The sequence below is a fragment of the Camelus bactrianus genome, chromosome 6, assembly GCF_048773025.1.
Source record: "Camelus bactrianus isolate YW-2024 breed Bactrian camel chromosome 6, ASM4877302v1, whole genome shotgun sequence".
Classification (NCBI taxonomy): Eukaryota; Metazoa; Chordata; class Mammalia; order Artiodactyla; family Camelidae; genus Camelus; species Camelus bactrianus.
In genome coordinates, this window is record NC_133544.1 from 69,083,024 (window position 1) to 69,107,026 (window position 24,003).

The 24,003-nt window shown below is 38.1% G+C and overlaps 1 protein-coding gene across 12 annotated transcripts in view; it reads left to right on the top strand.

Moving 5' to 3' along the window:
• Positions 1–7,587: 7,587 nt before the first annotated feature.
• CDIN1 (CDAN1 interacting nuclease 1) overlaps positions 7,588–24,003 on the top strand; it is a 224,746-nt gene continuing 208,330 nt past the window's right edge. For 5 of the 12 annotated variants that reach the window (XR_012507614.1, XR_012507613.1, XR_012507615.1 and 2 more), the window contains exon 1: positions 7,600–7,934. Coding sequence is in view for 7 of the 12 variants with exons in the window: in XM_045524163.2 (XP_045380119.1) it covers positions 7,834–7,934 (101 nt within the window). In the remaining 5 variants the exon portion in view is untranslated. Of the gene's footprint in view, positions 7,935–24,003 lie in introns of all 12 variants that reach the window. The other 7 variants (XR_012507616.1, XR_012507617.1, XM_010965111.3 and 4 more) reach the window with 3 other exon arrangements.

Here is a 24,003-nt window from a genome sequence, read left to right on the forward strand (position 1 = left end):
TGGGTAAACACCTGAGAGGGAAATAGTGGAGAGAGAGAGAGAGACAGAGGAGGCTGGGAGAGCTATCTAATCCCTGAGAAGGAGAAAGAGGAGGTAGGAGGAGAGATAGGAATGTGTTTTCAGGAATTGTTTGGTGGAATTTCCTGTTTCTATCATATAGCTGTATTCTTTAGGGTGTTGGTTAGCCCAGAGAGTGTGGATCACAATTACACAGTGAGTGGGATAATTATTTATTAGTGATATATTTCATATAGATGTGAAAGGAAATCATTAGGTTCTTGGATGAGACAGAAAGCATCTATAGTCCACGTTGTGAGGTTGCAGATGGGGGAGATTTTGAAAGTTATGCCTCAGTTATCCCGTGGGTCTGATTAGGCAATACAATCCCATCTTCGAAAATCAGCATGTCAGTCAAATGCCTGTAAATCATATATGACTGACAGGAGCTTGCATATGATTTAAGGACGTTGTATTTTCATTCATTTTCCAAAGTGAAAGAGGTTTAAATTTTTTTATTTGAAAATAATGTCAAATGTGCCAAAACGTTGCAAAATAAAAATAGTACAAAATACAAAAAAATTACCACATACCTTTTATCTGGATTCATTTGCTGTTGACATTTTACTCCATTTGGTTTATCATTTACTCTCTCATTGTTCTTGATTTTTATTTACTGGATAATTTAGGGGAACATATCTATATATTAAAATATAATCTATCATTTGTATTCCAATTTTATGAGTTCATCCAATAATGTCCTTAATTGCACTTTTTCCCCTCCAGTACAGAATTCAGTTTATGGTCAGATATTGTATTTAGTTGTCAAGCCTCTTTCGCCTTCTTTAAACTGGAACGTGAAATACTCTTTTGATAAAGTAAATCTAATTTATTGAAGACTATAAACTGTGAAGGTGAGAACTTGGTCAGTCCTATATGTTGTTTCTACACATGGCCTAGAACAGTGCCTGGCATGTGGTAGCACTTCATAAATATTTGATGAGTGAATGAATGAATGACTTTCTGTGGATGTCCATATTTTCCTAAGAGGAACTGACATAAATGAGTTACATTGTTCTTTGTATTTTGAAAGTTTTATGTTTTTGAAAGTTTTATCTTTACCAATAGATTGTGTTGTTTGGTAAAACTAGATTTGTGTGTGTGTGTGTGTGTGTGTGTGTGTGTGTGTGTGTGTGTGTGTAGAGCTTAACTGTTCCTTTAGATACTACCTCTGTTACTCCCTGCCTACACCATTACCTTAAATGCCTTCTCATCCCCATACCAACTTAAACCTTTTAGTGTTGTTGGAAAGTGAAATGGAAACCCAAACTCTTCTGGCTGGTGAATTGGCATCCAGTGTGACTGTCCTCTGGGCAATGCAAAACATTTGTTCCCTGCATTGAGGGCTATAATGAATCTAAATGTTCAGATATAACTAGCAGCCATCTTAAAAACAAACAAACAAACAAACAAAACAAACATGTTGGTTCCTGTGTCAACACATTGACTGATAGCCTCCTACCACGTGGACATTCTAACGGACATGATTTCAATCATAGATAGCTCTGTGAATGGAATGCCTAGGAAAGCAGTCCATCAGTCACAGAAATCTCTGCCTTGTTCCAAATGGTCCTTTACATCATTCCCACATTAAATTGTAGCCCATTGCTGGAACCAAAAGATGGCCCAGCCTTGTGCTAGTTATGCCAAGGTCCTCCTTCATGGACGGGCCTTGTGAGAGTTCATCTCTTAACTTCAGCAACTTACTATTCTACTCTTGGTATAAAACTAGGGTCAAAACTGTCAAGCGTTAATGAGGATATATTTGGCTCACGGGGTAATGTAAAGTGAACAGGACTCAAATTGTATACAGTGTGCTTTTATCTATGAAAAGGAAAAACTTTGTAGAAAAATGACTGGAAGGAATAACACCAATATGGTTCCAATAATGGCTCCCAAGTGATGTGACTATGGATAATTTATAGTATCTGATCTTATGTTGTTGGCTATAAGGAGCATAGGTTTCTCTGATGACATGAGGAAAAAAATTAAGTGTAAAAAGAAATATGTATTCTTATAGCCTTACATTTAAAAGTTAAATCTAACGAAGTTGGTTGAAGTTGTAGGCCATTTTGTATCTCAGTTTCTCCATGTGCCAAGTGGGTATAGTAATGCTAGTTATAGATTGGGTGATGGCAGTACATTAGATAACTATCTAACATGCTTTCATTTTCTCAAAATAAAGGAACCTATTATTATTATAATAATCGCTACACTTATCTTGGAAGGAACACCTTCCCTTAACTCTCCTTCTATCAGTCATGGAGAGAGAAAGGGTTATAAAACCTGACTGGCATTTTGACTGCTCTTTTGAAAGTCTAACCCAGTAGGATGTCAAAAGAGAGTAGTTTTTTTTTTTTAATGAAGAGACTTAGAGCTAATCTCTGTCTGACATGTGCTTCTAACTCTAACTTATGTTGAAAGAAGTGCTTATTAAGGACAGACTTGATTCCTTGCCTCCCATTCCCTTTTCTCTCCAGTAGAAACCTTCTCCACCAGCATAGTTGCTTTCAATTTCTGAATTTATAAATGTGAGAAAACCCTCAGACCATGATGTATTTGTACGGAATGGTCTGTGGGACAAGAAGAGTGATTGACAACTGCAGAAATTACATCTGAGGTTAAGTCCTGCAGGAAAAGGGGCTACAAATTGCCTGCAAATTATCCACAAGTCCCTGATGAGCCTGAGGAGAAAATTTAAGAGGCTTCCATCTTTCTTCAACAAACATGTTCATGTGTCTCCCTTTGCTATAACACACACAACCCCAATAGAAATTGTCCCTGAAGATATTACTTTTGTTTCTTATCCTTGTCAAATGTGGTAATAGTAAATGTTTAAATGCCAATTAATAGCCTTTATCATGTGCCCATTGTGTTCCGTGTGTGAGTCAGAGCAGAAGAGGTATATGAGCTCCGATTGATGGGTTTAAAATCTAAAGAAGAAACTAGGTTTTATGCTATAAAAACACATGGTGTTAACTTTATAGGATGCATATGAAATAGCCTATAAGGACTTGCACTGATCTTAATAAATATGCATCACTTGAGAACTATTTACAGTAGAATAATGGTAACAATAATGATGATGGTTGATCCATAGAAGTCTAAAGGAACAGGTTATGTTTCTCTTCTAACAGCACACGAAGTATGACGCCCTGGACTTTGCACATGCCTGGCTTGCTTACAATGTTGCCTTTCTAAGGTACTAGGATAGTACTACTCAAAATATGATCAGCAAACCAGCGCTGGTTCTCAAACTTTTCCTTACATGTCTTGATATGATAAGTACAGAAATTGAGAATAAACATTTAGAAACTTTCACATCGCTTTGACAGAGTAATTTTATGTCTGTTAAATCTCGTATCACATTGAGGGCTTGCATTTTATGTTTTTGCCTTTTGAAATTTCACTTTTTAAGTAATTGGTTTTTTTTTTAAACCTTATTTTACAGAAATATTTGTCCATGACAGATTGGGGGAAAACTGGGCCCTGAACAGAGAAAACACCATTTTAGAATGTATAAGACAATTGATGAGATAAATAAAAATCACCTCTATAAGCCTAAGATTTCTTACTTGGAAAATGGATTTAATAATAGCACTTCCCTCTTGAGGCTGGATCTGAGAATTAAGGGAAGGTAGATGTATGTTAGGTGCTTAGCATGGTGCCTGCCCTTGATAAGTACCCTCCACAACACTGGCTCTTAGAATTATTGAATAACTAAGACACGCACAGGTGCCATTCTGAATTATATGCACATGGGACATAGCTTCTGTTTATAACATGTCGTTGGTGAATAACCCCTTCAACATATAACCTCCCTCTGGAATGGGGCCACCTGGCCCAACAGACTAGTTCATTCACCATTGACTTGCTTGAAGCAACCAACATTTGATTTTTGGTCTTAGGATTGACTGTTCAGTGTAACTGCTCCACCATCATGATGTGGAATGTCCTTCTGTATGTTTCCTTTGGTTTTCCTCAAGTCATTGATTGATTGCTGCAACCCTCAGTAACTGAATTATTCTGATCTCTATTGTTTATGAAGTGCCTGTATTATTTTGGGGCCAGTATAAAATGACTTGTCACTCATAGATGGCAAGTGTGAAGATGTAAACTTCTGTTTCAAAAGGTGCATCACTTTAGGTGGTACTTCAGAGGGCAAAGAAAAAGAATATGCAATCTCTTCTAGTCAAAGAGGCCAAACAATTTTTTTAAAGTGTATTTTAAATGTCAAAATCGAAGGTCAGTGCCTCTTAAAAAGGCATTGGTTGTAGCCAGTTGTTTCAAAGCATAAATGATTAATTGAGGATAATTCAACCAGAGTTTTCCTTTTTGAATTATAGTACAATATGATGGAGAACACCAGGTTTTCTAGTTCGACTAATCTGGGTCCAAATCATGGTTTTGCAACTTAACTGGACCCATCAGGCAAGTCCTTTACTCTCTTTGACCCTCAGTTTCCTAATCTATATATCGGGGCTAATGGGACAACATTTGAACATAATAGGTGCTTAAATAAAATTAACTCTCTTCTTTATTCAGTTAGTAAACTTCAATTATTTTTCTTTAAAATAACCAGTGAGATGACTTTAACAAGATTCCATGAATAGAATCAGATTTTTAAATATAATAAAGATAATATGTCAGTATTTATTTTTAAGAACATGCATTGGATTTGGCAGATTCAACAACAGACTGTTTAGAAACGTGACTGACTCTTTCCAAGGTGAAGCATTGTCAACTCCTTTGCACTCTGCTTTAAACTCTTTGCTCCAGCCAGAATAACTTTCCCATGCACGTGACTTGGCTCATTCTTATTTTTAGTTCACTGTGTTTAGCACTCTTCTTGAAATGACCTTCTGAGCCTCCCTGGCAAACCCCACTCTCCTGTAAAACTATTCGTTATTCACATAGTTCCTAAATGGCAGAAAGAAATCTGGTCAAGCGATTCACTCCAGACCATCTTTCAGGGCTGTAGGTTCTTCCTGGGAGCTGCACTAGTCCCCAGTTTGACACATTTTCTTTCTATGATTTCTGACACTTTTTCCATGTTTGTAGATTCTTTCTCCTTATCAGAACTATAAAGTTCCATTTCTTGGGGTCACACTGAGGACATTCAAGATCAGAGAGGCTGTCACTTGCTCAAGGCCACACAATTTATGGCTGATTTTAAACAGGTAGACAGTTCTTTGGGTTTTCGTTTGGCATTGTTTTCATTTCGTGACCCTACTTCACTCAGTAGAAAATGCTTGGTATTACTGACAGACTGACTGAGAAACAGTGGGGGGACTCCAGGCCCGGAAAGGCAGCTGTAGAAAGAGTAATAGCAGATGAGGGGAATGGAGTGGGATTCAAGAGATGGGGCAGAATGGAGGCGGGTAAGAGAGGGAGAAAGCAAATAACTGGCTTACTCCAAGCAGTTCACATTAAAAGAAAATAAGGAACACCGAAACAGCAATGACACCACCACATTTCTGCTTTGCTTCTATTTTGCGCTTAATAAACAACCCTACTGTCACTGCCAATGAAAACAGCAACCTCACTGTGCTTTTCCCCTGGCGCTAACTCTAAACAATCTACTGGATTTGGGTCAAAACTGTAAACTGCCAGCGTGTTAAAAATAAAAACAGAAAAATAAACCTGGCCTTTTCCTTTCGGGTTGTGAGGGTGAATGCAGGACAAGAGCCAGAGAGAAGAGTTACTATAAAAAATAACTAGTGCACACATCCTGGAACTGATGTTTTCTATAAAAATCTGTTGGCTGTGAATTGAAAAGAGTGAAGTGGGGAAGGAGAAAGGAATGGCGGATCAAGTGGTGTCTGCTTAGCGTCAGCTAGCTTTCATGTAAGAGTCATGGCAGGGTCAGCAACAAACTAGCCAGGTGGCAACTCCAGGCCATGCTGCCATAAATAAATAGTTATGTACTAATGTCACACAACCAGAGCTAGATGCAAAGCATATGGGGCAAAAACATTCTGATGTAAATATTCAAAAGAATCTATGGTTGCTGAATTCAGAATCCACTGTTGATACCGGACTTGGAAACGCCTTGGGAAAATAAAGTGGTGAAGCTTTTTTAAAACTTGGACTCAAAGAGTCTTTGAAATGTAGATTGTTACCTTTGCAGAAAAAATCCTTAACCTTTGGCCTAAGAGAGTGTGATTTTTTTTGGTGCAGTAATTAAGCATTGCTGAGAGTTGGCGAGAACAGAGACCCTGGAACGGAATTTCAGGGGTTTAAACTCTGCCCCTGCTGCTTACTGGTTCTCATAATCTCTGGGAATTTACTTAACCTTTTCCTGCCTCAGTTTATTCATCCTGCACCAAAAGGAGGAGCAGGCTGATAATGGCAGCAGTACCTGCCTCATAGGAAATTATACGCATCGAATAAGTCAAAGTGTGGGGAGTAGACAACACCTGGTAAAGTCCTTGTCACTGCCAAGTAATCTAACACAGGCTGTTTATCTTCCATGGTGTATCTGCTGGACACCAAGCTAAGGAATCTTTTCCTCCTACCGTCTTATTTAATCTTCCAAATAACCCCATGAATTAAAAATCAGTTTTACAAGACAAAAGGAACTGAGGTTTAGATGGATTAAGAAATTTACCTAAGGAGGTCTATCTAAGCTAAACTTCCAACCCAAGCCTTAGTCCAGGTTAAAAAAAAAAATTAACCATTTACACATTCTTTAAAATCTAAACACTTTTTCTTTCTTAAAATGTTAAAATTTGAAAATACACACAACACATGGCCGTCTAAGAACCATCTAGGTTTTTAAAAAGGATTTAAAGAGGGGCTGTTGTCCTAATCAATTGCCTCAGGAGAGCGGAGATCCACTCAAAGCACATTTACAAAACAGATTCTAATTCATTCACTGGTTTATTTCTCCAAACATTTATTGGACGCCTACTATCTTCTGAGAGCTGGGGATTCAGTAAAAAATGATTTCAGTCCATGAACACCTAATTGTGAGTGAGAGTGATATTCTTTACTGCGGGCTGTTTAATGGTGTGGGATTTGTTTTCTAGGCTGTTTCCCAACATGGCCCAAACTATCTTCCTCACCAGCTGCAGAAGTTGTCGGACTTCTATCAACACAAGCCAAGCTGTACGTCTACAGCGATCCTAGTGGGTTTGGGGTATGTTATCTCTCCGGCTCACGCTCGCCAAGCGCAGAGACTTTAGCGGACAAGGCATAGTTCTTTGCAGGCTGGTCTCCGATTGGTGCTGCGGTAAAACGCGCGCGTCTGGAAGCGTGTTCAAATCGCGCGCCCAGGCAGTGGCTTTCCCGGGTTTAAGCTTAAGGATCGCGGGCACACGTGTGCCCCACTGCCTGGTCAGCGCGCCAGGACTCCTTGGCTTCTGGCAACAGGGAGGGTAAGAGCGCCGCGAGCACCCTAGGTTAATCCCCGGTGGGCCCTGCCCAAGGACCTGCCCGTAGAGATTTAGGCGCCACCTCTGCCGGCGGCCGTTACTTCCTGGTTGGTTTGCCCTTAACTGACATGGCGGCTGGTTGCCTTCGGCCGGGCCTACTGCGGCTGCTCAGAAAGCCAAGGTAGGGCAGTGAGTCTACAGCCCGCCTCCCGCCGCGGAGCTGCTGGGTGAAGGCTTGGCTGTGCAGCCAGGGGTGCAGGGGGTTAGGGGCAAGCCTAGGAAGTCCAGGGCCCAGCGCTGTGTCGCGTGTGCCCACCCCTCGTCTCCCGACACCTAGGCTGCTCGAGCCCAGAGTGTTTTTTTTTCCTTTTCCCTGCCACCTCTCTGCCCCTGGCCCAACATGATACTGACCAAAGCTCAGTACGACGAGATAGCCCAGTGCCTAGTGTCTGTGCCGCCTACCAGGCAGAGCCTGAGGAAGCTGAAGCAGAGGTTCCCCAGGTAAGTGACCTCTCCCCCCTCAAACAGCCCTTTGCCTGCAGGAGCTGTGCCTGGCAGCCTAGCCAGCACTTAGGAACCACGTGTCACACATCAGTGGGGAGGAACACCAGTGTCAGGTGTTGAGGAGAGATCAGGGATGGTGAAAAAGGTTTCTTCTCTCACCTGCCTTTCTCCGGAGAGCCTTCATGGATGAATTCCAGGCCGCCTCCCAAGGCTTTTCAGTTAAATTCAAGTCAACAAATGTTTATTTAAAACTTGGTATATGCTAGGTGATGGGTGTATGTAGTAGGTGCTCCATAAATGTCTAGTGGGTAAGTGACAGATGCTGGGAATGAATGATAGGTGACAGGGCCCTCTCAAAGGGGAAATATGAATTGTACATTTAAAAGGAGGAAATGGAGGACCCTTTTCAATTAGCCCCTGGAAACAAACATGGGAGCACAGACCTCAAGGGACCGCTTATTGTTGACTGTGGTTCTCAGCAGCAATCAAGTGACCCCAAGTGTTCTCAAGCCAGAGAGAATGGGACCCTAGGGATTCCAAGATTGATCATTTGAACACCCAGATGTGTACACATTCTAGATGTATTTCATACTTCCTTCTTCCCCAAATACATCTTTTTTTCCCCATGATTTTAGGATTATCCAACTTTCTAAGAATGGACTTTAGGAACTGTATACTATAGAGTTCTCCATTTCAAAGATGTGCAAACTGAGGCCTTGACATTACACAAAGTCCAGTCCAGGTCAACCAAGTTATTGTACTTGTGCCATGCTAAAAGTATAGAATGTTTGTTTACTTCTGTTTCAAAACCAAATCCAAACCTGTACCATTTTACTTTGTGACCTTGAGCACCATTCCCTAATGGAGAGCTTTGCTGTCCTCCATAGGTAACCCCTGAGCCTACATTACCATGGAATTGTTCTCTTGAGGAAAGCGGGGTTATTGGATAATCGGTGTTAGTGAAGTACAAATTGAAGCACACATTGAGAGTCTCCTATGGCTTCAATAGAAGTTCTTGTGGAAGGACTCAGTTTTCCTAGTCTGTAAAATGAAGAGATCTTTTTACTATTATTCGGATTTAATATTTCCCTTTATTGTCTTTATGACTTTTATCAGACTTGCTAACAAGGAACAAAACTGGCAAACTGGAATTTAATTTTCTGTCATTAACTCTTCGCCAGTGAACAGTGGGATAGGTGAAGGCTAGCCAGCTAAGGGAGTAGGTAGATTTTTTCTGGGCATCTTAAGATGCAGCACACATTGAGATAATTCTGCTCTCACTGTATACTTATACTAGCACTGTTCTTTTGCTTCTCTTTTCTTCTCCCACTCCCTCTTTTCTTTCTCCCTCGTTCTTTTTCTTTCTTTCTTTTCCATAACAAATGCCTTGTTCTCTCCATAATAGGTAACCTCCCCTTACACTTATTAAGGACTTACAAAATATACTTATGCTGGACTCCATTTGTTTGAGGCACCATGCTGTTTGCTTATTCTCTTATGCTCTTTTTTTTTCCTTATTCATGATATGCCCAAATATTTTTCACTTCTCCCAAATACCATTCAGGGTATAACTAACTCTTCTTTTACCAGAAACTTTATTTAGAGAGGCTGCACTACCAATCTGCAGGAGGAATTAAAGAGCCATTTAGCAGAATGGGTGGGAATTCCATTATTTGTGTGATTTAGGAGTTTGCTTCACAATTTTTATTTTAGCGCTGTTTTACTTTAGATGTTTGTTGCAAAGGAACAACCTTTAGATTTGATAGTTCATTGTAATTGGTCAAGTAAGGACTTCAGAGATAATTTCTGGTGGTTCAAAGAAGTTAAGTAACTTGTCAAAAATCCTAGATGTATTGAAACAGTGTCTAGAATACAGGTTTCATGACTTTCAGTTCAGAGTTCTATACCAAGCTGCCTTAATGAATTTTAATATTAATAATAATAACAGCATCAGTTATTTTTGGGTGATGTTCGCATAGATTCAATTCTAAAAAAGCCAAAGTACTGAAAGGTTTTTAAAAATTGCTAGAAAATTTTATTTTCCTGATTTTAAAAGTAGTACATGCTCAGTAAAGAAAATAAAACTTAGTCATAATCCTGTAGCCCCCCAAATTTCTGTTAACATGTTTTAAAAATATTCCTAGTCTTTTTCTTTCAGTGCAGTACTTTACTAATATAGTTTGTAGATCTTGCTTTTTGAGCTTAACATATTGTGAGCCTTCCTCATCTTTAAAAATTCCTTACAACTTATTTCAAATAACTAATAATATCACGTTCTAGATGTACCATTCATTTTCTTATTGCTGGACATCAAGAGTTCTGTTTTTCTAATTTTCTGATATTATTTCTGTACATATATAATACTAAGTCCACTTACTTTCCTACTTTGGAATCCTAGAAATTGGAAATTACTGTATCAGCAGTTTTCAAACTTTTTGGTCTCCAGATCTCTTTATACTCTAGAAACTATTGAGGACCCCAGAAAACTTTTGTCTATATGGGTTATATCTGTTAATATTCACCAGAATATAGATTAAAGCTAAGAAAAATTTTAAATTGCTTATTAATTTATTTTAAAATAGTAGTAAGCCCATTACATGTTAACATATTTTGATGATTAATAACCATTATTTCCAAAACTAGTGAGAAAATGGCCATGTTTTACACTCTTGCAAATCTCTTTAATATCTGCCTTAATAGAAGGAAGACATATCTCTTCTGCATTCATTCAACCTGTTGTGATATGCTGTTTTGATTAAAGAATATGAAGAAACTCTAGCCTCAGACAAATATGTAGTTGGAATAGGGGACAGTAGTTTAATAAGCTTTTTAGATGATTGTGGATATTTTTGTTACTACATAATACCCAACAAGTGGTGTTTTCTTAAAGGTTAATTGCAATATGTAATTGAAATCATGTTATAGAACTTTTTGGCCAGTCTTGAACTTTGAGTGGCTCTTTGACCCATGCATGATTTTTATCATCGTGCATTCATTATCCGTTTGCAAACTGTTGGTTGTGAGTTATGCGAATCTTCCAAATGTGGTCACCTTTAGTTATACAGTATCAAAAAATCACATTTGTTAATATCTCCACCGATCTCTTAGAAGTCTCTAAGATTTGAAGCTGTCATACTCACGGTGATGGATACAGAGTTTTCCAATATTTTATTTTCCCTTGAAAGCTGAAATTTTATCATTGGCAACAAGTACTATCAGTTGTTTCCCTTGAAATGACAGGCTCACGTTGTTTATTTTTGAGAAAATGTCTGCCAGATACCCAAGTCTGAATAATCATACTTTATACATCATTCATCCAAGTAAAAATGGTGTTCCATGGAAAAAGCATTTAGTTCAGCTCTCAAACAATCACACAAGTGCTTCCCCTTGAGATGGTCATCAGTGCGTCTATATGCAGTAGACATGCTTTGTGTTTACTTCTTATTTTGTTGTACAGAGTGTTACAAGAATGTGTATTCAAAGGTTGAGATTTAATACAGTAAGATACAATTAAGATATTCTTACATGAAAATGGCATTTGTTTCCTTCCTACAAGTGTGTGACTCCTAGGACAGTTGTGCCTGGCCTTGATTTGTGCCCAGGAACTGGTGGTTTTGCCAACTGTTTTTGCACCATCAGTGCAAATGTCACACAGGGGAAAAGGCAAAACATGTCTTACTATTTCTATAAAAATAGTTTTGACCTTGTAGACCTCTGAGAGGGTCTCAGGGACTCCGGGGGTCCATTGGCCACACTGTAACAACTGGAAGCTATTTCAAATCAGAGGATATTTATGTTTTGAAGGATTTTGATGTATATTGACAAATTTCTATCAAAAAAGATTGTACTAATCCAATTACCAGCAGGGCACGGAAGCATCGTTTCTGCAACTTTTGCCAGTATGGAAGAGAGTCATTATTTACTCTTTAATATGATGGAACAAGACTGACATCTCATAGTTTACATTTTTGGCCTATAATACATTGTATATTTCCCCATTATTTATTGACCATTTAATTGTCTTCTTGGATTACTTACCTGGTGTCCTTTGCCTAATTTTCTGTTGGAGTGCTTGCTCTTATTACCTGTTGGTTTGTCACTGTTTATTTTGCTCTGCATATTTTAAGGATATTGATGCCTTTTTAAAATTTTATGTTATTGAGTTATAGTCAATTTACAGTGTTGTGTCAATTTCCAGTGTAGAACACAATTTTTCAGTTATACATGAATGTACATATATTCGTTGTCACATACTTTTTCACTGTGAGATCTATACAAGATCTTGTATAGATTTCCCTGTGCTGTACAGTATAATCTTGTTTATCTATTCTATGTATACCTGTCAGTATCCACAGATTTCGAACTCCCAGTCTGTCCTTTCCCACCCCCCGATGTTGATGCTTTATATGTCATATTTTTGTTGTAGATAGTTTCCCAGCTGTTTGCTTTTAAATATTGGTCTTTTTTTTTTATATATTCTTAACTTTAAATTTATACTTTTTTGTTGAGGAAGTTCTATCCTAAGATATGAAAAATAAATCTTTCACTTAAATTTTCTCCTAGGTTCTTTATGGCTTTCTTAATTCTTTAATCTTTCTAGCTGTGATTTATTTTAATGTATACTTGAAGGTAAAGATGTAGCTTAATTTTTACCAAGCTTAACTTTTATTTTACACTGTGGCTTTTACTTGCTAGCCTCATTTCTCCATCCCCTCTTTATTTCACTGAAATTAAAACTTTGTTTTTCCAAGTCACTGCGCTGAACTTGGGCAGTCTCCCAACCACTCTGGTTTCAGAGTCCTCGAATTTAAAATGAAGGGATAGGACCTTGTGATGTCTGATATTTTACAACTCCCAAATTCACCCTTATTCTGTTCTGTTCTGTTCTATTCTATTCTATTCTGCAGTTTTACAGTAAATAGGCCCTTTGGCCTCAAGAACATAGGACATACTATATTTAAGTACTTGCTGAGGATGAAGTCGTTGATTTGCATCCCACAGCTTATATCCTGGACTTCCTTATTCAGGTAGAAGCCCCCAGCCCAATCAGCTGTTACTTGTCAGGTTATATTTTATATTTTACTGCCCAAACACTACATGTGTATCTGATTATCTATCATTTTTTCTTTATGTATATTTAAATATATATAAATAAAGATATATAAAGATATATATATATATATCTTATTTTGAAATAATTTTAAACTTACAGAAGAGTTGCAAAAATGTTACAGAGAATTTCCATATACTTTTCACCCAGGTTCCCCTAATGTTAACATCTGCATTACCAATGTACAATTGTCAAAATCAGGAAATTAATTTTAATGGAATACAGTCAATTAATTTATAGACCTGTTTCGAACTTTACTAGTTTGTTTTTTTACTAGTGACTTTTCTGTTTCAGGATCACACATTAGATTTAGTTGTCATGTCTTCTCAGTCTCCTTCAGTTTGTGTCTGTTCCTTACTTTTTCTTGTTGCTGTTGTTTTTTATGATCTTGACACTTTTGAAGAGTACTGGTCAGTTATTTTGTCCAGTGCCCCTGAGTTTGTGTTTGATGTTTTCTCATGATTAGACTGAGGGTAAACATTTTTGTCAAGAATAACCGGGAAGTGATGTTGTGCTCTTCTCGGTGTGTCATATCAAGGGGACCTGACTTCATATGTGTTATTAATGCTGAGGTTAACCTTATTCACTTCATTAAGGTGTGGTGTCTGCCAGGTTCCTCCACTGTAGAGTTATTAATGTTCCCTTTCCAATAATTGCCTTGTGGGGATATCCTTTGAGACTATGCAAATATCCTGTTTTTCTCCTCATACTTTTCCTCACTGATTTAGCATCTATCAATGGTTCTTGCCTGAAATAGTGATTATGGGCACTTGCCTATTGGTGATTTTCTGTTTCTCTCGCTGGAATACTCTTCCATCTAGTATCCTGCACTCCCCCCATTTTACGTGAAACAGTCCATCCTACTGTCAGCCCATATTTTCACTGGTCCTTGTGGTTTACTCACATCTAAAACATTTGCTCTATAATAGTTCACTGTGTAATCACTATATTTGAGGCATTATTTGGGTAATTTTTAGAAAACGGGAAGGATAATGTAGTAATCTATTATGACTAACTTGTAGTCTGAGGAAGGTGTTTAAGGACACATCTAAAATCTATAAATTACTAGAATCATAGGATGTTAGAAACCAAAGGATTTGCTGAACAGTTAGATCAGGTATGGTGAGTCAGGTGGGCTTCTTAGAGGAAATATACCTTTGCTGAAAAGTCTTTTGGTGATAAACTAAGCCCTTTGGCGCAATTTATTTTTTCCCTGAATTCCTTTGCCATGCATTAGTTATTTGGTTGCTGTTTATGCCTGTGCTAATGAGACATAGGTCCAACTCTTGACGCCATAAATCTCTGAGCAAATAAGTGTCTTTACTTTGTTGCTATATCTTTTCTCTTAGGGGCCCTTGCACAGGTTTTTCTAATGATAACTTTCACATTTCTAAGTATGATTTTTTTTTTTGTCCTGTTCTACAACATCTACAGTACAGGCACCCATTTATTCGTATGAGGCTGTTCTAGGGAATTCTCAAAAGTGATTGAAAGCTCATTTGACTGGGGTCCCTTGCTTACACTAATATACACTGGGTTCATTTTCTTGAGCTCTTCACCTGACTCTGAGACCTAGAGTTAAGGCTGGCTCTGCGGTGAATTTGCCAGTGCTGAACTTAGTAGTTCTTGGCGCTGGACCCAGGGGTCCATTCTGATTAGGAGTAGAATAGTGAAGGGACCTGCTTGGGACAAGCAAAACAATTTGACTCAGCTTTTACATTTATTTAGGGTGGCCTAGCTTAATATGGTGCTGCCATTGGCCACAGTTGTCCTCTTTTTGAACACCCCCACCTCCCACCCCATGATGCATTTTCACCTGTCCACTTTTCTCATAGGAAATCTTGTATGCCATTGTTTTTGCTTCTTGTAACAATTTGTTCTTGGGAAATGACTTGGCTCTGCCTCTTTTTGAGTCCCAGTTGCCTCATCTATAAAAGGAGGGTTGAAGTTCCTTAGCTGGAGATGCAGGATTCAAACCCAGGCAGAGTCTGGCTCCAGATTCTTCTTGCTCTGTTGCCTCTCAGTCTTCAGTTCTTAAGGCTGTGGTGAGGATTAAGTGAAATAAGTCATGTAAGAGACTCAGGATAGTGTAGAGGTCTTGGTAAATATTTAATGGATGGTAAACATGGTTACTGTTTTTATTAGAATTTAGTAGATGGCCTACAGTAGAAGAAATGTCTAAGTAGTAATCTTTGAAACATATAAAACACAATTTTGCCTTGATATGGATCAGCTGATTGTATGGCTGTGAACACATAGATTTGATTGTTAATTGAGTATGGCCCAGATATCAGAAACTTGCCTTAAATCTTTCATAGCAATGTATAATGCTATTAAAAAAAACAACCCTAGATTCACTGATATTTTAGAATAATAATAGCACATTGCAGGTATAATTAATACTGTAGGGCTTGGTTTACTGAAATTGGAAAATTATTCCTATTGGCCTTGTTCTCTCAGTTGAACTGAGATTTGGTTCTCAATTGGTGGTGAATTTTCTATAATTCTGATAATGTTGTGGTGGACCTGAGTTCTAGAATCATGAATGAGACTCGCTCATAAAAAGAGAAGAAGTCAGCCTGTTATTGAACTGGAAATTCTTTTGGTGCTTTTGCCAAGGAAATGCAATTAACTTGTATGACCTTCAAAAAAAAAAATACTCAGTATTAGATATAGGATTATTTCTGAATTGATCATTAGTGCAAATGGGAAAAGAAACTGGTCTAAAAATTGGCCTGAGAATGTGATTATTTCATGTATTTCCTTTAGTCATCCTTTAAAATATGATTTTTTCACTCCTTAAGATTTCAGGTTCTTACTTTGCTGCTGCATTCTAGCCTAGCTTTAAAGGCTCTTCTGGAAGGTTGTTATGGCGGGCTCACTTTCTGAAAGATATTTTATAGGTATTTGTGCCCCTTTGCATTTGCATAGTTTGCAAAAATGAAATGCGCTTGAATTCCTGCAAAAGAGTATTTGGAGAAAACCTCAGATAATGTTATCCTGAGCAGAACCTGAACGCTGACAATATTCCTTATTAGTTTAAGGGGGAGACTTTTATGGTATTAGATTATTGACTTCATTTTTAAGTCTATATTCAGGCATCAAACTTTAGTCTATTAAGTAATAACCCATACCAAAATGTTTGCTGGTACAATAAAGAGAAATTACATATTTCCCTAGGAGAAAAATTGTTCAATAGATGTAAAAGGTAATAATATTTTATTATTTGACTTTCAACAAATGTTGACTGAATTGACCATTATGTTTTTATTACACATTTTGTGCAATTTTGCCATATTTGTTAACTTTTCCTTTAAAAAGCAAGCAACCAATATAAAAGTCCTTTTTTCAGAGTAAGTATGAAAAGTGATCTTAATATATGAAAGTCGTATGCTCGTATGAAAATCATACGGGAGATGGGTAAAGAATAAGTTTTCCTTTTTACAATTTTATTTTCAGTTGTCTTTTTCTTGCAGGGAAGTGTCTCCAAATGTTTGTTTTAGACATTCTGCTTTCAGATTGCTTCTGTGGTGAACTGGTATACGGTGAACACAGGAAAGGTGCTTGGTTACAACTTCTTACTGAATGAGAAGTCTCTATTTCTTAGCAGAACAGAAAGACAGTTGGATCCAGGATGGTTTGGTCCATAGGTTTGAAACCAGGGTGGAGCAATCTGTGCCTCATAGATTCATGGCACCCGGCTGGTCACTCATCCAGTCCTTTCCTGGCCACTTTGGGAAACAAATACCTGCCTCTGTTTTTCTTGTCTCCATCCCTACCTTTCAGGAGGCAGCTTGATAATGTATTTAAGAGTTAACAGTCCTTCCTTATAAACCAAAGCTTCTTTTTTTGCCAAAGAACAGTGACACAGTTGACAATGTCAGCTTTTTCAAGTGCTTTCTCCTGACTGAGGGGTGATCTTTTCTGAACCTTCAGGACAGCAAATAATGCTTTTTTGTTTTTGTTTCTTCTAACCTAGTGTGGTGTTTAAATACCCGCAGTCTCATTGAGGTAACTGAGAGCTGTATAATTTCCCATCCAAAGTAAAATATTAAACTATCTCAGGACCTATTTCTTTTATGTGTTTTAAATATTGAGATTCAGCTGCTAAAAATGTTTGAAATCTGTTAGACTTAGAGAAATAGCTTCAACACCAGAGGAATAAATATTTTGAAACAAAGCAAGATGAGTAGAGGAAAAAATAAGGTAGATTCCATCTCTTGATACTGTTGTTCAGTAAAATACGGAAGCACTGGTCTTTCCTTGACCAGATTCTGGCTCACGCTAATTGGGGCAATTGTGTGTGAAACTCAGTCTTTTTTCTGAGATTGTCCTGGGAGCAGTCATCATATACAAGACTGAGACTAAAAATGTGTGGTGCATTTTCACCTCCTCCAACATAACTCGTATGTTTATTTTTAATCTTTTGGTTATTATTAGACCTGTTCTTTGCTTCAGGACCAAGAAAGGATGAGATATAAACCCTGATCTTGTATTTATCCTGTTTCAGGAAATAGGAGGCATAGCAGACTCTTGATATTTACAAGGCTTATCACTTACCACTGTTGAAAATCCCCAAATATGCAGCTAGCACTACATAGGATGGCCAACGTCTATAAAGTTTGTGATGTAGGTGTTTGGTTAAGCTCACTTATCAGCTAATTGATTTGTTGCTCCCCTACATCAGCCTAGGGGTATGGAAGATTCAGATTTACCCTCAGCAAGTTTATGAGTTAGTGGTTGTCATGGATATTAGTGATCGCCCTCAAATAGTCAGAACTGAGCATGTTTAATCTAGGAATACTGTGGGTACCCAGCTCCAGCTTTATTTAGGAGGAATAGAAATGCAGGCTGAAACCGCCTCGTGGTCTGTCACTCATGCCCATGCCACACCTTAGGCCCCTAAGTTTCCATAACTTGTGAGGTGGTGTCTAAGGCTTGTGGGGGTATGAGGTTCTTTGGAGGTGGCCTCCTCTGCGGATGGGATGTGGGAAAGTAAAGCATTTAAATGCATCTTCCTGCAATCACACATGAAATTAGACTGGCGATTTATTTTTTTCAATGTTTTGTTTCTGTCTACAACTCTTCCAAGCTGATGTCATCTTTTGCATAAGGTGTATTACACTGCTGTTTGTTTTTGCTGATGATATTGGTAGGGAAAGCTAATAAAATTTGAAATTAACTTGCACTTCAAGCCCCATTTAGCGATGATAGTAAATGAACTGGGGATATAAGACTCTTTGTTGTGTAGCGTTAAAAACCACATATACCCTTAGAGCCTAGATGTAACAAATAGCTCACAAACATCATTTCTTAACGGACGAAGTTAATATCATCTAGATTTGTATTTCCTGAGGCTGACTAATATATATATATATTAAGGTAAAAATACCTTTAATCTTCAATTTACAACATTTTGAATTTTTATTTGCACTTTGGTGGGCATGTTTGGAGCTGTTCATGTGCTGATCACAAAAGCTTCTCCAGAGGGACCTGTGTACGTCTCTTATTATTTCAGAAAGTGTTGGATTGAGATCACAACTAGAAATCATCGAGTCAAATTGGTTACTGTTAGAGAGGCAGAAACTGAGGGAGGGTTGGACCAAAGGTACACATCTGGAGGCAGGACTCTCCCTTCATGCTCTTTAATTAGAGATCACACACTCCCGTAGGAGTCTCGGGGCCAGACTGGTATCAGCAAGAACTGGAGGAAAGGAGCTGGCCTGGCTGGGACTGTGGCAAAGTGAAGGGACAGTCATGTGCACGAGCAGGGCAGTGCAACCGTGTGCCAGCCCTCTGCTGCTGTGCAGGAAAGGGGGCCCAGGGCCGCCAGGTCCTCTGTTCTCCCGAGAGCAGCTCTAGATTGGATTTTTTTTAGAAACAATATCCCGAGTTTTAAATGTTGTCAATTTGTTTGAATTTTAAAAAACACCGTGTGGGCCAACAGTTTCCTGGCCAAACAGAACAAGTCTGTGGGCTGAATTTGGCCTCCAGCCAGTCGGTGCTGAAGTTGGCTCTTTCCAGCTTGTGAGAGCTGGTTGGAAGCATCATCTTTTCCCTATTCTGCAGACTGTGACCTCACTTCGGTAGCTTAAAATCAGCCACAGTCGGAGGGTTTACACTACAGAAATTGGCCAGTGGGACACACCTCAGCTCCCCCTATCCCTCCCCGCTGCCACCAGAGGCATCTCTTAAGCCCCCTGCACCACTGCATGCCATCAGCAGTTTGAGACCTTTGCATTACACATTATAGCCCTGTGGCATATCTTTTCCAGAATTTTCTTAACCTAGTTTATTGTGATTTTTATAGCTTTTTTTACATACATCTGTGCCTCACGTATTATAAATTAATATTTTTGTGAGAATTGGACTTTCTCCCCCGTCCCCCATTTTTTGGTACAAAGAAAGAATATATATTTTCCCCCACCACTGTTATTGTGGGAACTAGAATTCTAGTTAGTATCTAGTATATTGTAGGTGTTACAAAATATATCACAATGGACATTTGATTGAGCTGATCTGAAGAAAATGCTGCTTGGCTTAAAAAAAAAAAGCCATATACACATGTGTCATTTAGGAAAATTAATCCCTTTCAAAATAGATTCACTAGCTAAATTTAGTGGTTCTTCACTCTCTGTAGGAATTTAGAAATGTTCCAGTAGTATACCTGAGGGTTTATCATGTCAGAAATTATTTTTTGAGAAACTTCAAGCTTTGTTTTTACATCTTCACTTGGCAATTACTCCAGTATAAATAAAACTAAAGCATCTCTGCAATTATAATGAAAAACAATGGGGAGATAGCCAATTGATGACAATTTGATTTAGTACAATTTTATAAAGACTCAATTATCACGTGTTCAGATGTATTTCTTTTCTACATCCACAGTATCAGTAAATAAAATAATATGACAACATGCAACTGAAACAGAAGTGGACAATAAAATTATCAAGATTAGGCCAGCACATGTGCATTTTAGAGTGACAGGGGGAATTCTGTGTGGGGCTGGCTGGGTGGTATTGAGTCTGGCAGAGTTGTCATGGCCTGTGCTTGACCTTGGGTGGTTTATTTAGCTCTCTCTGCTTATGGTTAATTATTGTATAAGTCAATAGGAAGCAAAACCCTATTATTGTGAACTCTGGGAGGCTGTTCAGTTTTTTGTTGTTGTAGAGGCAGTTTTTTATGTTGGTGGAAAGAACTTGGTTCTGGAAATAAACACATGAATTCTGGCTTCATGACTTAACTTGCTGGGTGACCAGGGGTATCTTTCTTCACCTCTTGGTGCCTCAGTGCCCTGATTTATAAAATGGGATTATTGTGAACTTGACATGAGACAGTACAAACAAAATGATTAGCACAGTTCCTCGTAACAGTGCTGAATTGATTTTGCCGCTGCTGCTGTCACTGTTAGCATTGTTGACTGCAGGGTGCTCGCTGCAAGGGTGTCCATGCTTACAATAGTTAGACTCAGTATTAGAATGGAAGAGATTTTACCTAAACCAGCCTCTTTATTTTCTAAGCTTCCAAAGTGTTTTTCTTTTACCTCTAGGGTAATTGGAAACCTACTTTAAGCAAATTGTGGTGAAGTCCTTAGGTGTTACTGGTATCTACCATGTGCTATTGCATTGGTGACAAATGGGCATATTGAAGTGTAGGTTGATTTTTTTTCCCCTACTCGCCGTGCCCATAATAGAAAATGGTTATGTAACATGATCACTGACGAAGACAGAACAAGTGGAAATGTGAAAACCTGAGAATTTTGAAGTCTTCTTGTCTAATTACTTTTCTCAAATGCAGCCCTCCCCTCCACGTTCTGGAAGCTCTTTTACATTTTTGCCTCATTTTGAGAACAAGGTGGTTATCAATTTATGAAAGATATTTGGGTAAATACCAGTTTTGGAGTCAGCATTCTGCACCAGGAAGTAGTGTGAGCCCAGTGGTTATATGAGTTCAAGTGAAAGTCATCCAGGGCATAGAGATCTTGTAGGATGCTTCAGATCATCACGTGGGGGTGAACACTGATTTTAGTGTTTAATAGAAATATTAATAAATTTGAAGAATTAGTATTTTTAAACAACCTTCAAGTTTGTTCATGGCGCTACTACTGATTATGAAAAGGCCTTGTGGTGAACACAAAGAAATTGCAGAAACTTTTTAAAGAAAATAGATTCCTTGTTCCTTAGGGCTTTGCTTATTATTAATTACAATGTATTCTAGAATGCTGCCTGCAAAGAATTTACTTAATTTATCTTATTTGTGCAGTTCTGCTGATCATATAGTTGCAATAATAGTGAGTTGGGCAAGACAGTAATTCTTGTCCTTCCTTTTCTGTTTTATTATAGAGCATAATTTCCTCTAAGTTCTAGTTCTAGGTCAAAGAGAGGCTTTCAGGTTTAGACCTACTTCACTTAAGCTGCTTAGGCCAGATTGGAATACAAGTATTAAAACTGGTTAGAGTTCTTTGTGCTTTCAAAAAAATAATACTTAAAAAATTTGAATGACACTGAAAAATTGTTGCCTGTAGACAAAGATTATGGAAGTAAAAGTCATAATTATGTTATAGATTGTGTTTTGAGGGCACTTATTTGCCATATAACTCTTCTGAAGTATAAAAACAAGGCTCAGGTAATTTTCATGTTAAAGGTGTGTAAGGAACCTCGATTTGGTACATTTTCATGGAAAATATTTTATTCATGTGATAGCTTTTGGGACAATTGTATTCTGTGCTGTATTACAATGGCACAGTAAATTGCTGAATATACTGTCTGCTGAATATGACTTTACCATGAAAAATTTGATGCATGGAGAAGGAAAGGTTGGAATATATCAACCTTTTCTGACAAGGGACTTTGAATTTTGACCTAATACAGGTGACCTTTGTGCGCAATAAAAGTGAGCTTAATCTTGAGGTCAAGGTTGAGGTGAACGGCCGGGCAGCGTGGCAGAGCTTATGCTGATGGTGGGTACTTTAGAGCCCACGGAGCTATTGGCTAAATGGGAATCTGACACTTCTTTCTTTTTTTTCTTTTTTTTTTTTTTTGATTTTGAGTATTTCCAGGAGCTTATTTATAGCAAGTTGTTTAGCTTTTTAATGCCATCTCGTTTCCTCAAAGCTCAGCTATCTGTTTAGCTGTGGTAAGTTTGTCTGTTTTTATAAAGTTTACGGTTTCTGAGTGAAAGGCGTAAGTGTGCTATTATTTTCTGTTCTGTAGATAAGCCAGAGCTAAAAATAAAAATGTTCTTACGGCTTATGGAAAAGACAACTGACATCTATAACCTTGGAACTGAGAATACATCTTCTTTTAAGAGGGTTTATTTCTTTGACAAGTTGAACTTTTGTCATCTAACTTTGGAACTGCCAGAAGAATTTTTAAGTACTCTATACCTTTATCTAGATTATAATTAAGGGAACGCTCATGAATTATTGTCTTAAAAGGTTTGGATGACTTAGAGACTGGTTATTCCCTTGAAGGTTTCTCTGAAATGCATCTGCTAATGCATTTACGTTGTACTACAATGTGATGTAAACTATTTTTAAGGTTTTCCCTGCTATGCATAGAAGGAAAATTGTTTTAAAACTTACATTTCACTATCGAATACCTCACCTGTTTTGTCAGAGATGAAACTGCACCTTAGCAAAAAACAGGAAAAAACCTCCCAGTGGTGTATTGTCTGAACACCTCACTAATAGTCTGCCCAAATAATTGGTTGAAACAACAAACAGTTGGGGGAGAGTGTCAGGGACTCTAATGGTGAAAACTTCCACTCTTTTAATCGAGCCTGCAAAATGTATTCCCCAGGACTGATCGGCTCTGGAGCGCCGAGGTTTGATGATTGGAATGACAGGAAACCATGCTTTCAGGACATAACGAATTGACGAGGCCATCCATCATTTGTTAGCATACGCTGAAACGTGGGCTCCGTGTGCAGGGGCCTGTGATTTAGTAAATACTTGGGAGATGAATAGAGCTTACACACAAGGGAAGATATTGCTGTCCTTCAGCAGCCTGAGACCCAGGCGCCTGCTGAGAAGGCCATCTGATGGCACATCATCAGTAACTGGCCTGTCACAGTCAGCGGTGCCCACCGACCATCACCAGTATATTAAATGCATTTTTAATATCTGCTTCAGTAGATTTAATGAAGAAAATTTAGTTTCCATACTCCAAGCACTGCCTCTTCAAGTGTTCTAAAGCATGGACTCTTGCCTACACAAGAAAGGGGGAAGACCAGGCTGACAGTTAGGGGAACTGATTGAAAAGAACACTGAGACAAAATAACATGCAAACAAAAAATGCTTTTAGCAGCATTGCCATCTTGTTGGTGTTAAAAAAAAAAGCTCCTTTTCTTTTTTTTTTTTTTTTAAGAGGTTTTGGATTAGTTCCTTGGGCCCTAATTCCCTCCTTCCCTCACAAGTCCTTTCCCTAGGAGGGTTGAACCTGCAGCTAAGATATGTAAGCGTATTAATCTGAAAGGACTATTAAAGGAATATCACGGTTTGGCATATTTTGAAGAGAAACTCAGTTTTAAATTAGTTTGTGTTTTGAGATACTATTTGAGTCTTAGGATTTTTGCACAACGATATAAAGTAGGATTTTTCTTAGCTAGTTGCCTTCTACATTTTGGTTGAACTTGTTAATCAAGTTAGTATATTTTTGTCTGGTGTCATGTTCAAAATGAATGTGAAAAAAATCGGTTGGCAACTTGATTAAAAAGTGCTCTTATACTTTCTTAGACTGTTAAGATTTCTGTAAAAATTGTAATTTAAAAATGTTCTATTTTTCTTTTCTGGCAAAGTGTATAGATTTCCTTCTTTTTAATGAGTTTCAGTGTTGACATTATTTACTACAAAACAGCAAGACAACCAATTAGATATTGTTGCAAGCATGCACTTTAAAGGTTTCCCCTCTTGTTTAAAAAAAAAAATCCAGAATATGCTCTCATGATCACAGAAGA